General features: G+C 47.0%; 2 protein-coding genes across 4 annotated transcripts in view; one reads left to right on the top strand and one right to left on the bottom strand.

The window, feature by feature from the left end:
* Window positions 1-9,429, top strand: part of capn3a (calpain 3a, (p94)) — a 51,894-nt gene extending 42,465 nt beyond the window's left edge. For both annotated transcript variants that reach the window (XM_042325080.1, XM_042325079.1), the window contains exons 19-22: window positions 2,630-2,746; window positions 3,539-3,591; window positions 4,922-4,986; window positions 9,183-9,429. In XM_042325080.1, the coding sequence (XP_042181014.1) occupies window positions 2,630-2,746; window positions 3,539-3,591; window positions 4,922-4,948 (197 nt within the window). In that variant the 3' untranslated portion in view covers window positions 4,949-4,986; window positions 9,183-9,429. The remainder of the gene's footprint in view (window positions 1-2,629; window positions 2,747-3,538; window positions 3,592-4,921; window positions 4,987-9,182) is intronic.
* A 5,826-nt stretch (window positions 9,430-15,255) lies between these two features.
* znf106a (zinc finger protein 106a) overlaps window positions 15,256-16,360 on the bottom strand; it is a 38,094-nt gene continuing 36,989 nt past the window's right edge. For both annotated transcript variants that reach the window (XM_042325076.1, XM_042325077.1), the window contains one exon: window positions 15,256-16,035. In XM_042325076.1, coding sequence (XP_042181010.1) covers window positions 15,973-16,035 — 63 coding nt within the window. In that variant the 3' untranslated portion in view covers window positions 15,256-15,972. The remainder of the gene's footprint in view (window positions 16,036-16,360) is intronic.

Below are 16,360 nucleotides of genomic sequence, written 5' to 3'. Positions count from 1 at the left end.
GGTCACCTCCCTGACAAAGGCCGTTCTCTCCTGATTTCTCAGTTTGGATGGGTGGCCAGAGCTAGGAAGAGTCTTGGTGGTCCCAAACTTCTTCCATTTAAGAATAATGGAGGCCACTGTGTTCTTGGGGACCTTCAATGCTGCAGACATTTTTTAGTACCCTTCCCCAGATCTGTAGCTTGGCACAATCCTGTCTCTGAGCTCTAAGGACAATTCCTTCAACCTCGTGACTTGGTTTTTGCTCTGACATGCACTGTCAACTGTGGGACCTTATATCGACAGGTGTGTGCCTTTCCAAATCATGTCCAATCAAATGAATTTACCACAGGTGGACTCCAATCAACTTGTAGAAACATAAAGGGTGATCAATGGAGACAGGATACACCAGAGTTCAATTTCAAGTCTCATTAGCAAAAGGTTTGAATACTCATTATGTAAGTAAGGTATATATATATATATATTTTTTAATACATTTGCGAAAATGTCTAAAAACCTGTTTTCACTATTTTTAGAACAAGGCTGCTCTCTCTGTCGAGATGTCTGGTTTCTCAACGCCTCACAACGGGACTTGCCACCCGGTTTTAATTGGCTCATCTCTCAGTCCATGACCAGCCTTAGAACCTCCGCCCTACATACTTTAAAGAGCGCGCAGCACAAGTGATTTAAAAAGACACCCACCAGAGATCAATGCAGCCCCTATTTCCACGTAATTCCTGCCCTAGAGCGGAAATGCTTGTTTCACTTCCACCTCCGAAGAATGACGCAGGCTACTCATACATATTCACGAGATTAGGGGGATGGAACGTTGTGAGTGGACAAACATCAACAAATAGGGAACTGACAGCTGTCCGTTTAGGTAGCTAGCATGCTAACATTATCTGTTGTTGCTGGGCTTTTAAAAATGTTATCCATGGCTCAGGCATCCAAGTCGACACAATGCTGTTTGGCTCAGTTCAGTCGCCCTGATTAGAAACGTAGCCTGAAAAGTAGCAGCACGTCATCTAACTGGTCTCACATAACAAGATATGCCCGAACCAGTGGTGTGTATTTATAAGGGAAGCCAGGCTTATCCAAACATTTGACCCAATAAAAACATTAAAATTATAAAATAAATTTAACTTTCGTCTCTGTTTTTATTTTTTTAATGTTCAATCAATTTCGCAAGTTGCTGAATCTCACCAGAGAAATCATCCGAGCGAGGGAAACAGCACCCCTCTGTGTCAGTCAGTATGTGTAGACCATGTATCTGATGCTGTCTGGACAGCGAAACAGCTACCCCCTGTCTCAGTATGTGTAGACCATGTATCTGATGCTGTCTGGACAGTGAAACAGCACCTCTCTGTCTCAGTATGTGTAGACCATGTATCTGATGCTGTCTGGACAGTGAAACAGCACCTCTCTGTCTCAGTATGTGTAGACCATGTATCTGATGCTGTCTGGACAGTGAAACAGCACCTCCCTGTCTCAGTATGTGTAGACCATGTATCTGATGCTGTCTGGACAGTGAAACAGCACCTCTCTGTCTCAGTATGTGTAGACCATGTAATGGATCCTGTCTGGAATGAAAGAGTATGACATGTTGCTTCTGTAGAATTTGATTGATTGATGCCAGCAAGCATTTGACCTCCCTTGATAAAAAAAAATAAAAAAATAATTAGCCAATCAGCATTGAGCTGAGCTCAACTGTGGGTTGTCCTGGAGCAGCAAAACGCCCCCAAGGGAGGCCAGTTTGGATTTGCCTTCACACCAATCAAATCACGACTGGAGCAAAACGTTATCAGTCAGAAAAACGTCTGTTTTTGGTCTGCTGGCGTTGTTGTCCTGCAGTAGCTAGCTTGCTAAATCGGCCCTTTCCTAAACCATGCATGGAAACGGGGATTTGGATTTGTGATTTTGACTTAAATCGTCGCCAATGATTCTGATCTAACCATACATTTATATATTGTGCCACTGGCCTGAGATGGGTTCAATATGTAGCCTGGTAGGCTCACGTTAACTAGCTAGCTAACTTAGCTCGTTAATTGTTGCCCATGTGAGGAAGTAAGGCTGCCTACCCGTAGCTAAAATGCTTGCTAGCTTATGAAACAAAAAAGTAAAAGCTATGAGAGCCATCGACCGTTCTGTTAAAGGGAAAGATAGGAGGACGGCATTGGAGTTCAACTAGTCGACAAGTAGGGCGAGTTCCCAATTGTCCTTTACTTGCAACTCACACACATAGAAATCAGTACCAAGCACAGCCACATGATATTTAGCCGCATTTCTTGGACAAAATCGTTTTTTTTTGTTGGTATCACTAAAGTTTGTTTTCAGTGAATTAAACGCAGCATATATAGCGCTCTCCAGCCTCTATTTTAACCACACCCAAAGTCCCACTTTGTTGCACAATGTTACCAGGGTCTATGAGCCAGGAATTCAAGTCCGAGGGACGAGGTAAGAAAAGTGTTCAAGAACATCTGTGACATTGCTAGAGGTCATTTAAAAGTCAAGAGTAAATGTATCCAGACCCTAGAATTATCGTTAAATGGCCGCCTGATAACGGACTCCATCCACTCCACAGTCTAATCTCTACGTCCAATATATTTTACAGTCTTGTCACTACTCAGTTATTGTGTCCTTGTGTCCCGTTCAGGCTTCCGTCTCAACAACCAGCTGTATGACATCATCACCATGCGTTACGCCAATGAGGGTATGAACATCGACTTTGACAGCTTCATCAGCTGTCTGGTCCGGCTAGAAGCCATGTTCAGTAAGTCCCGCACGCTCTTCACCTTAGTATTCTGTCTGGTCCGGCTAGAAGCCATGTTCAGTAAGTCCCGCACGCTCTTCACCTTAGTATTCTGTCTGGTCCGGCTAGAAGCCATGTTCAGTAAGTCCCGCACGCTCTTCACCTTAGTATTCTGTCTGGTCCGGCTAGAAGCCATGTTCAGTAAGTCCCGCACGCTCTTCACCTTAGTATTCTGTCTGGTCCGGCTAGAAGCCATGTTCAGTAAGTCCCGCACGCTCTTCACCTTAGTATTCTGTCTGGTCCGGCTCGAAGCCATGTTCAGTAAGTCCCGCACGCTCTTCACCTTAGTATTCTGTCTGGTCCGGCTAGAAGCCATGTTCAGTAAGTCCCGCACGCTCTTCACCTTAGTATTCTGTCTGGTCCGGCTAGAAGCCATGTTCAGTAAGTCCCGCACGCTCTTCACCTTAGTATTCTGTCTGGTCCGGCTAGAAGCCATGTTCAGTAAGTCCAGGCTCTTCACCTTAGTATTCTGTCTGGTCCAGCTAGAAGCCATGTTCAGTAAGTCCCGCACGCTCTTCACCTTAGTATTCTGTCTGGTGCTAGAAGCCATGTTCAGTAACACGCTCTTCACCTTAGTATTCTGTCTGGTCCGGCTAGAAGCCATGTTCAGTAAGTCCCGCACGCTCTTCACCTTAGTATTCTGTCTGGTCCGGCTAGAAGCCATGTTCAGTAAGTCCCGCACGCTCTTCACCTTAGTATTCTGTCTGGTCATGTTTTATTGATTGATTGATGAAATGGGGTTTTTGTTTACAGGGGCGTTCCAGGCTTTTGATCAGGATGGTACGATCAGACTTAGTGTCTTGGAGGTAAGCTGCTAATGCTAATGATACACAGTCTGATGATGAATGACATGGAACAAACATGATGTTACTACCGCCTTAGGGGCTGTGTTGACAGAAGACGTGTGTCAGCACGCTAACAGATACTACCCCCTATGTCCTGACTGATACTACCCCTCTATGTCCTGACTGATACTACCCCTCTATGTCCTGACTGATACTACCCCTCTATGTCCTGACTGATACTACCCCAATATGTACTGACTGATAATACCCCTCTGTCTCTCCTCTATGTCCTAACAGATACTACCCTCTATGTCCTGACTGATACTACCCCAATATGTCCTAACTGATACTACCCCAATATGTCCTAACTGATACTACCCCAATATGTCCTAACTGATACTACCCCTCTATGTCCTGACTGATACTACCCCTCTATGTCCTGACTGATACTACCCCAATATGTCCTAACTGATACTACCCCAATATGTCCTAACTGATACTACCCCTATATGTCCTGACTGATACTACCCCTCTATGTCCTGACTGATACTACCCTCTATGTCCTGACTGATACTACCCCAATATGTCCTAACTGATACTACCCCAATATGTCCTAACTGATACTACCCCTATATGTCCTGACTGATACTACCCCAATATGTCCTGACTGATACTACCCCTCTGTGTACTGACTGATAATACCCCTCTGTCTCTCCTCTATGTCCTAACAGATACTACCCCAATATGTCCTGACTGATACTACCCCAATATGTCCTAACTGATACTACCCCAATATGTCCTGACTGATACTACCCCTCTATGTCCTGACTGATACTACCCCAATATGTCCTGACTGATACTACCCCAATATGTCCTGACTGATACTACCCCTCTGTGTACTGACTGATAATACCCCTCTGTCTCTCCTCTATGTCCTAACAGATACTACCCCTCTATGTCCTGACTGATACTACCCCTCTATGTCCTGACTGATACTACCCCTCTATGTCCTGACTGATACTACCCCTCTATGTCCTGACTGATACTACCCCTCTATGTCCTGACTGATACTACCCCTCTATGTCCTGACTGATAATACCCCTCTATGTCCTGACTGATACTACCCCTCTATGTCCTGACTGATACTACCCCTCTATGTCCTGACTGATACTACCCCTCTATGTCCTGACTGATACTACCTCTCTATGTCCTGACTGATACTACCTCTCTATGTCCTGACTGATACTACCCCTCTATGTCCTGACTGATACTACCCCTCTATGTGCTAACTGATACTACCCCTCTATGTCCTAACTGATACTACCCCTCTATGTCTCTCCTCATTGTCCAGTGGCTCCAGCTGACCATGTATGCCTAGATTGCCAGACAGGTCTTCTCAGCCGGATGTCCTCCCAGGTGAGACCCATCCCACAAGAAGAACAGAGCAGAACTTTATGTCCTCACATTAGACTGCTACCTACCAGTCCTCACATTACACTGCTACCTACCAGTCCAGTCCTCACATTAGACTGCTACCTACCAGTCCTCACATTAGACAGCTACCTACCAGTCCTCACATTAGACTGCTACCTACCAGTCCTCACATTACACTGCTACCTACCAGTCCAGTCCTCACATTAGACAGCTACCTACCAGTCCAGTCCTCACATTAGACTGCTACCTACCAGTCCAGTCCTCACATTAGACTGCTACCTACCAGTCCAGTCCTCACATTAGACAGCTACCTACCAGTCCAGTCCTCACATTAGACAGCTACCTACCAGTCCAGTCCTCACATTAGACAGCTACCTACCAGTCCAGTCCTCACATTAGACAGCTACCTACCAGTCCAGTCCTCACATTAGACAGCTACCTACCAGTCCAGTCCTCACATTAGACAGCTACCTACCAGTCCAGTCCTCACATTAGACAGCTACCTACCAGTCCAGTCCTCACATTAGACAGCTACCTACCAGTCCAGTCCTCACATTAGACTGCTACCTACCAGTCCAGTCCTCACATTAGACTGCTACCTACTAGTCCAGTCCTCACATTAGACAGCTACCTACCAGTCCAGTCCTCACATTAGACAGCTACCTACCAGTCCAGTCCTCACATTAGACAGCTACCTACCAGTCCAGTCCTCACATTACACTGCTACCTACCAGTCCTCACATTAGACTGCTACCTACCAGTCCTCACATTACACTGCTACCTACCAGTCCTCACATTACACTGCTACCTACCAGTCCTCACATTAGACTGCTACCTACCAGTCCTCACATTACACTGCTACCTACCAGTCCTCACATTACACTGCTACCTACCAGTCCTCACATTACACTGCTACCTACCAGTCCTCACATTAGACTGCTACCTACCAGTCCTCACATTACACTGCTACCTACCAGTCCAGTCCTCACATTAGACAGCTACCTACCAGTCCTCACATTACACTGCTACCTACCAGTCCTCACATTAGACTGCTACCTACCAGTCCTCACATTACACTGCTACCTACCAGTCCTCACATTACACTGCTACCTACCAGTCCAGTCCTCACATTACACTGCTACCTACCAGTCCTCACATTAGACTGCTACCTACCAGTCCTCACATTACACTGCTACCTACCAGTCCTCACATTACACTGCTACCTACCAGTCCAGTCCTCACATTAGACAGCTACCTACCAGTCCAGTCCTCACATTAGACAGCTACCTACCAGTCCAGTCCTCACATTAGACAGCTACCTACCAGTCCAGTCCTCACATTACACTGCTACCTTCCAGTCCTCACATTACACTGCTACCTACCAGTCCTCACATTAGACAGCTACCTACCAGTCCTCACATTACACTGCTACCTACCAGTCCTCACATTACACTGCTACCTACCAGTCCTCACATTACACTGCTACCTACCAGTCCTCACATTACACTGCTACCTACCAGTCCTCACATTAGACAGATACCTACCAGTCCTCACATTACACTGCTACCTATCAGTCCTCACATTACACTGCTACCTACCAGTCCTCACATTAGACAGCTACCTACCAGTCCAGTCCTCACATTAGACAGCTACCTACCAGTCCTCACATTAGACAGCTACCTACCAGTCCAGTCCTCACATTAGACAGCTACCTACCAGTCCAGTCCTCACATTAGACAGCTACCTACCAGTCCTCACATTACAGCTACCTACCAGTCCTCATATTACACAGCTACCTACCAGTCCTCACATTACAGCTACCTACCAGTCCTCACATTACAGCTACCTACCAGTCCTCACAGTACAGCTACCTACCAGTCCTCACATTACAGCTACCTACCAGTCCTCACATTACACTGCTACCTTCCAGTCCTCACATTAGACAGCTACCTACCAGTCCTCACATTAGACAGCTACCTACCAGTCCTCACATTACACTGCTACCTACCAGTCCTCACATTAGACAGCTACCTTCCAGTCCTCACATTAGACAGCTACCTACCAGTCCTCACATTAGACAGCTACCTTCCAGTCCTCACATTAGACAGCTACCTACCAGTCCTCACATTACAGCTACCTACCAGTCCTCACATTACAGCTACCTACCAGTCCTCACATTAGACAGCTACCTAACAGTCCAGTCCTCACATTAGACAGCTACCTACCAGTCCAGTCCTCACATTAGACAGCTACCTACCAGTCCAGTCCTCACATTACAGCTACCTACCAGTCCAGTCCTCACATTACAGCTACCTACCAGTCCAGTCCTCACATTACAGCTACCTACCAGTCCTCACATTACAGCTACCTACCAGTCCTCACATTACAGCTACCTACCAGTCCTCACATTACACTGCTACCTTCCAGTCCTCACATTAGACAGCTACCTACCAGTCCTCACATTACACTGCTACCTTCCAGTCCTCACATTACACTGCTACCTTCCAGTCCTCACATTACAGCTACCTACCAGTCCTCACATTAGACAGCTACCTACCAGTCCTCACATTACACTGCTACCTACCAGTCCTCACATTACACTGCTACCTTCCAGTCCTCACATTAGACAGCTACCTACCAGTCCTCACATTAGACAGCTACCTACCAGTCCTCACATTAGACAGCTACCTACCAGTCCTCACATTACACTGCTACCTACCAGTCCTCACATTAGACAGCTACCTTCCAGTCCTCACATTAGACAGCTACCTACCAGTCCTCACATTAGACAGCTACCTACCAGTCCTCACATTAGACAGCTACCTACCAGTCCTCACATTAGACAGCTACCTACCAGTCCTCACATTACAGCTACCTACCAGTCCTCACATTAGACAGCTACCTACCAGTCCTCACATTACACAGCTACCTACCAGTCCTCACATTACACTGCTACCTTCCAGTCCTCACATTAGACAGCTACCTACCAGTCCTCACATTACAGCTACCTACCAGTCCTCACATTAGACAGCTACCTACCAGTCCAGTCCTCACATTACAGCTACCTACCAGTCCAGTCCTCACATTAGACAGCTACCTACCAGTCCTCACATTAGACAGCTACCTACCAGTCCTCACATTAGACAGCTACCTACCAGTCCAGTCCTCACATTAGACAGCTACCTACCAGTCCAGTCCTCACATTAGACAGCTACCTACCAGTCCAGTCCTCACATTAGACAGCTACCTACCAGTCCAGTCCTCACATTAGACAGCTACCTACCAGTCCTCACATTAGACAGCTACCTACCAGTCCAGTCCTCACATTACAGCTACCTACCAGTCCAGTCCTCACATTAGACAGCTACCTACCAGTCCTCACATTAGACAGCTACCTACCAGTCCTCACATTAGACAGCTACCTACCAGTCCAGTCCTCACATTACAGCTACCTACCAGTCCTCACATTACACTGCTACCTACCAGTCCAGTCCTCACATTAGACAGCTACCTACCAGTCCAGTCCTCACATTACACTGCTACCTACCAGTCCTCACATTACACTGCTACCTACCAGTCCTCACATTACACTGCTACCTACCAGTCCTCACATTAGACAGCTACCTACCAGTCCTCACATTACACTGCTACCTTCCAGTCCTCACATTACACTGCTACCTTCCAGTCCTCACATTACACTACTACCTACCAGTCCTCACATTACACTGCTACCTTCCAGTCCTCACATTACACTGCTACCTTCCAGTCCTCACATTAGACAGCTACCTACCAGTCCAGTCCTGACATTAGACAGCTACCTACCAGTCCAGTCCTCACATTAGACAGCTACCTACCAGTCCAGTCCTCACATTAGACAGCTACCTACCAGTCCAGTCCTCACATTAGACAGCTACCTACCAGTCCAGTCCTCACATTAACCAGCTACCTACCAGTCCAGTCCTCACATTAGACTGCTACCTACCTACCAGTCCTCACATTAGACAGCTACCTACCTACCAGTCCTCACATTAGACTGCTACCTACCTACCAGTCCTCACATTAGACTGCTACCTACCTACCAGTCCTCACATTAGACTGCTACCTACCAGTCCTCATATTAGACTGCTACCTACCAGTCCATACCAGTTAGCCATCCTTATCCTCTTCCCTCTCTCTAGGTCTCAGGCTTCTCTAATTTCCTCTCCTGACCATGTCCCAGTACTGCTGAAACATCAGTCTCTTCTGAATCGGCCATTTTTTTTTTTTTAACACACCCCACTCCTTACCAGATGTACCGTTCTCTCTCTCAGGCATCAAACACACATAACCTCTCTTTTTCTGTCTTCATACCTCACAGAGCCACCACTCCATAACCCATTGAATATCTCTTAAAATATTCAGTTTTATTTACACTACTCCAACCCTCACCTAGACAGCTACTGAGTCCAGTTCCTCATTACAGCCTACCACCCTCCAGTCTCCCTACACCACCCACCACCCAGTCTCCCTATACCACCCACCACCCTAGACAGCTCCCTACCAGTCCACCCTCACGTCTCCCTATACCACCCACCACCCTCAACGTCTCCCATTAGACAGCTACCTACCACCCACCACCCTCATTACGTCTCCCTATACCACCTACCACCCTCAACGTCTCCATTACAGCACCACCTCCAGTCCTCACATTACCAGCTACCTACCAGTCCAGTCTCATTAGACAGCTACCTACCAGTCAACGTCTCCCTATTACCCACCAGCCTCAACGTCTCCATTAGACAGCTACCTACCAGCCTCCAGTCTCCATTACACCACCCACCACGTCTCCCTATACCACCTACCACCCTCACATTACACACCTACCTCCACGTCCCACATTAGACAGCTACCTACCAGTCCAGTCTCACCTATACCACCTACCTACTCAGTCTCACATTAGACAGCTACCTACCAGTACCACCTCACCCTCACACGTCTACCTACCACCTCCACCCTCACGTCTCACTATGCCACCTACCATCCTCACACGTTCTACCTATCATCCTCACATCTCCCCTACCACCCTCAACGTCTCCACCCTCACATTCCCTACTACCTACCACCCTCAACATCTTAGACCTACCTACCACCCTCTGACATTAGACAGCTACCTACCAGTCTCACATCCTCACCTACCACCCTACGTCTCCCTAGCTACCTACCAGTCCAGTCCTCACATTAGACAGCTACCTACCAGTCCAGTCCTCACATTAGACAGCTACCTACCCTCAGTCCAGTACCTCACCATTAGACAGCTACCTACCAGTCCAGTCCTCACATTAGACAGCTACCTACCAGTCAAGTCTCCCCATTAGACACCTACCTACCAGTCCAGTCCTACCACATTAGACAGCTACCTACCAGTCCACCCTCACATTAGACCACCTACCACCCTCAGTCTCCATTAGACAGCTACCTACCAGTCCAGTCGTCTCACACCTACCACCCTAACCTAGCTACCTACCAGTCCAGTCCTCACCATTAACCAGCTACCTACCAGTCCAGTCTCCCTACCACACGTCTCCCCTACCCTCAACATCTGCTATACCACCTACCTATCCTCACCAGTCCTCATCATTAGACATCTACCTACCTACCACCTACCATCTCATTAGACTGCTACCACCTACCATCCTCAACATTAGACTGCTACCACCTACCAGTCCTCACATTAGACCTACCTACCCTCAGTCTCCTATAGACTACTACCCTCCACGTCTCCATACCAGTTAGCCATCCGTATCCTCTTCACCTACCACCCTCACGTCTCCCCTATACCACCTGACCATGTCCCTATACACCTGAACCCTCACGTCTCCCCTATACCACCTACCACCCTCAACGTCTCCCATATGCCACCTACCATCCTCAACGTCTCCCTTACCAACTACCATCCTCAACATCTCTCTATCATCCTCAACATCAGATGTACCCTCAACGTCTCTCAGGCATCAACACACATAACCTACCATCTTTTCTCTCTTCATCCTCACAGATCCACCTATCCACCTAACCATTGAATATCTCTTAAAATATCCTCAGTTTTATTTACCATACTCCAACCCTCACCTACCTACCACCCTGAAACGTCTCCCTATACTACCTACCACCCTCAACGTCTCCCCTATACCACCTACCACCCTCGACGTCTCCCTATACCACCTACCATCCTCAACGTCTCCCCTATACCCCTCAACGTCTCCCTATACCACCACCATCCAACGTCTCCCTATACCACCTACCATCCTCAACATCTCCCTATCATCCTCAACATCTCCCTATACCACCTACCATCCTCAACGTCTCCCCTATACCACCTACCATCCTCAACGTCTCCCTATACCATCCTCAACGTCTCCCTATACCACCTACCACCCTCAACGTCTCCCTATACCACCTACCATTCTCAACGTCTCCCCTATACCACCCACCATCCTCAACGTCTCCCCATACCACCTACCATCCTCGATGTCTCCCTATACCACTTACCACCCTCAACGTTTCCCCTATACCACCTACCATCCTCAACGTCTCCCCTATACCACCTACCATCCTCGACGTCTCCCCTATACCATCCTACGTCTCCCTATACCACCTCATCCTCGACGTCTCCCTATACCACCTACCATCCTCGACGTCTCCCTATACCACCTACCATCCTCGACGTCTCCCTATACCACCTACCATCTCGATGTCTCCCCTATACCACCTACCAACCTCACGTCTCCCTATACCACCTACCACCCTCCACGTCTCCCCTATACCACCCTCAACGTCTCCCTATACCACCTACCACCCTCAACGTCTCCCCTCTACCACCTATCATCCTCGATGTCTCCCCTATACCATCCTCAACGTCTCCCCTATACCACCTACATCCTCGATGTCTCCCTATACCACCTACCATCCTCGATGTCTCCCTATAGCACCTCCCATCCTCAATGTCTCCCCTATACCACCTACCACCCTCGATGTCTCCCCTATACCACCCTCAACGTTTCCCCTATACCATCCTCAACGTCTCCCTATACCACCTACCATCCTCGACGTCTCCCTATACCACCTACCATCCTCGATGTCTCCCTATACCACCTACCATCCACGTCTCCCTTATACCACCTACCACCCTCGACTTCTCCCTATACCACCCTACGTCTCCCCTATACCACCTACCACCCTCCACGTCTCCCCTATACCACCCTCAACGTCTCCCCTATACCACCTACCACCCTCAACGTCTCCCTATACCACCTACCATCCTCGATTTCTCCCATACCATCCTCGATGTCTCCCTATACCACCTACCATCCTCGATGTCTCCCTATACCACCTACCATCCTCGATGTCTCCCCTATACCACCTACCATCCTCGATGTCTCCCCTATAGCACCTCCCATCCTCAATGTCTCCCCTATACCACCTACCATCCTCGATGTCTCCCCTATACCACCTACCATCCCATAACATTTGATAACCCACCCTGACACGATGCACTGTCAAGCCCCTTCTCCAAATCGCTCCAGTGAAGACCACAGCCCTCTCATGGCCAATGGATGAACTGGAGATGTTGGAAAAGGACCAGTGCTCCCTTCCTTCAGTCTTGGACTTCCTGACTCAGCACCGGATTGGTTGGTCTGTGGGAACCGGAACGAATCGAATCAGTTCGTCTGCCAGTCCTACCAATGGATGGATGAGACGCAGAATGGGACAGACAGAACCTACCAAGAACATCCCCCCACCCCTATTAGCTCTGAAACACTGGTGTCCGAGTTAACGGCTATAGAATCTGCTCGTCTGCCAGTCCTACCAATGGATGGATGAGACACAGAATGGGACAGACAAAACCTGCCAAGAACACCCCCCTCCACCCCCTCCGCTGTACGACCAGGACCAGGCAGGAGCCTCCCTAGCCCGTTGAAGAGCTCCCTACAGGGTGGGTTCAACATGTGGAGTTGTGAATATGACTATGGGTTGGACTTGTTGTGGTTTCCTATTAAAAGTTTTGGTCAAATGAGTGTAATGCATTTTTTAAACATTTTTAACCCAATAAATAATTGTGTAGTTATTGGTTGGACTGTTTTTGTTTGTTTTATTCATGCTTTATTAAGAATGTAAAATCAGTTGAATTTAGCTAAACGGCTGCTGTGTCTGAATGCAGTTCAAGACAATATTTAACACAACTACAGATGAAAGACAGAAAGGCCGTAAAAAAATTCTCTCCAGGTTTTTATGTAACATTTTCTTTAAAATAAAATAACAAAACAAGTTCACAACCGTTTGGGCAAGAACTAAAAAAAAAAATCAAAGAAACTCAGGAATGTCAAGGTAAGAGGACGACTGTATGTTTTCCCCTCAAATAACAGAGGAAGAGGGTTACACATGTCTGGGAGGTATGTCTTCTCAACAAAAGGAGGATGCGGTTGTTAAAGATCACAGGTTGAACAGAGTCGATGAGATCTCACCTCAGCCGAACACACACACTTACAACAGCACCATGTGCAACCCCAGAGCTGCCACTACACGGATAAGGAGCGTCACATCAACAACATCGGTTTAACTTTTCTTCTTCGCATTGATTACAATTTCAATTTTAAAAACGTGTTTTATAATACTATAAAAGAAAAAAACCTGTTTGAAAAAAGAAAAAAAAAAGGCATGATGGATCAACGTATCAGCTTGATTTGTGTGATGTGTGTGTGTGTCAGAGGTTTATATTGTGTGTGTGTGTGTGTGTGTGTGTGTCAGAGGTTTATATTGGTGTGTGTGTGTGTGTGTGTGTGTGTCATCAGGGGTTTTGAGGTATGGCATGGGGGGTGGATCCTGATTCTGTTCCTCTGGGTTCTTCAACCCCTCAACACACCGTCTCTGTACCATCTACATCTCTACACAAACGGCCGTGTTTCAAAACAAACCCTTACTTACTGTGGAATAGATACACCCTATTTTTAAAAAAAACAACACCCATATACTGTAGGAGTTCCACAAAAGATGCACAGCAATATCCAACAATTACTGGTAAGTACAAACTCACTCATTCAGGAAAAAAAAATAACAAACAGTGATTCTTTTGAATTTCTCTCACGTCTGTCTTTAATGATGACAAATTAACTACACATCATAAACGCCTGTTCACGCATTGGAACACAGTGAACCGACACTAGAACCGACACTAGAGCATATTCTAGAACCGACACCAGAGCACATTCTAGAACCTATTCTAGAGCACATTCTAGAACCGACACTAGAACCTATTCTAGAGCACATTCTTGAACCGACACTACAGCACATTCTAGAACCAACACGAGAAAACATTCTAGAACCAACACTAGAACACACACACTAGTATGTCTCTCAGTTCCTCATCACTGCAAAACCACATTTTCAAATGGCAATCTCAGACACTTTACTCTGTCCTTCAACAAACACCAAAATATCAAGGACCAACCACACTCAATGCCAGAAAGAAAAAGATCAAGACTAAGATAAAAACCCCTGTTAAAATAAACTAAGAAAAATATATGGCAGTGAGGGGGGGGGATCTAGTGACAAGTTTATCAAAATGAGACATCACTCTCAAAAACAGACCATTTTTTATTTATTTTTTTAAACAATTTTTACTTCTTAAAACGCCTGAAATTACACTCCATTGCACCGAAATATGTCCCAGAAAAATCTAGGTCATGACATCATTAAAGCTAGCCAAGTCTGATGAATGAGTGAATCACAGCTGTATCCAAAGAGGTTGGGACAAAAACAAACCAAGAGAAGAGTCGCAACAAAGACACTAGCATCCCGACGTCCCTCCAAAAAACACACCAAGACACTAGCATCCCGACGTCCCTCCAAAAAACACACCAAGACACTAGCATCCCGACGTCCCTCCAAAAAACACACCAAGACACTAGCATCCCGACGTCCCTCCAAAAAACACACCAAGACACTAGCATCCCGACGTCCCTCCAAAAACACACCAAGACACTAGCATCCCGACGTCCCTCCAAACACACCAAGACACTAGCATCCCGACGTCCCTCCAAACACACCAAGACACTAGGCATCCCGACGTCCCTCCAAACACACCAAGACACTAGCATCCCAACGTCCCTCCAAACACACCAAGACACTAGCATCCCGACGTCCCTCCAAACACACCACAAGACATCCCGACTTCCCTAGCATCCCAAGCCACTAGCATCCCCCTCCAAACACACCAAGACACTAGCATCCCGACTTCCCTCCAAACACACCAAGACACTAGCATCCCGACGTCCCTCCAAACACACCAAGACACTAGCATCCCGACGTCCCTCTAAAACAAAACATACAGTGGAAAACATTTGTCTTTATAAAACTGAGGGTTGGATTCATTTTTAAAATGTATTTGCAGCCATTTGAATAGAAAACATAACAATGACTCTTTTCAGACCTGGTTTCTTTGCTTGGTGAACAGTCAGTCAGTCCTGTGTTCCTTTGTCTTATTTGGTCAGTGGTTCAAGGCAACTGACATTAAGCAGTGTTCATTTATTCATGAGAGAACCATGGAGAGGAAGAGATGTGTTCTAGTTGGTTCTAGAACTAGAACACATCTCTCCTTTCATAACAAAACCACAGATTCATCATCATTATTCTCTGGTATGGATGGTCAACTTAGCCTGGATACCAGTCGGTTTTGTGCTATCATTCCACTCATTGCTACTCCTCGTCAATGCCTAACATTGGCAAGAAGTGGAACGTTAGCACCAAACAGGTCTTGTTTTCAGGCTAGTAGTCACCTGGCACCAAGCTGAATCACCCCACTGTTTCACTGATACGCTCATCATTTAGGTTCAACCAGGTGACCTTATAGACTGGGTCACCCCAATATGGGAATTAAGGGGGGTTAGGAGCGTGAGACTCCCTCCGGGGTGGGCTGGTCCACTCCAGACTCCCTCAGGGGTGGGCTGGTCCACTCCACTCCTCCTCAACATGTTGCAGCATGTGCCTTGGAGCCCCCTGTAAGGCAGGAGACAGAAACACACACACGTTGTTTTACTCAGATAGTAGATATGTCAATATCAATAGGGGTGATTGGAGAATCGATCCACTTAGCAGAAGAAGGTGGTCTGCCTCTTACTATGGCTGGCACAATTACCGTACAAACTGTGTAACCAACGGTTGCGGACGAAAACAATAGGATGTAATAACAGCTGACAGACAGTTTGACCAAACGCATCATGGGCATGCTCAATGGCTGCCTGGTATTGTGATGCAATCATTTCCATGGTAACGTATGATGTACATTCTAATGCTTTTACCTGGCGTGGCTCATGCAATGGAA

The sequence above is a fragment of the Oncorhynchus tshawytscha genome, linkage group LG08, assembly GCF_018296145.1.
Source record: "Oncorhynchus tshawytscha isolate Ot180627B linkage group LG08, Otsh_v2.0, whole genome shotgun sequence".
NCBI lineage: Eukaryota > Metazoa > Chordata > Actinopteri > Salmoniformes > Salmonidae > Oncorhynchus > Oncorhynchus tshawytscha.
Note: the sequence above shows the minus strand (reverse complement) of the source record. Positions and strands in the feature narration are given on the sequence as shown.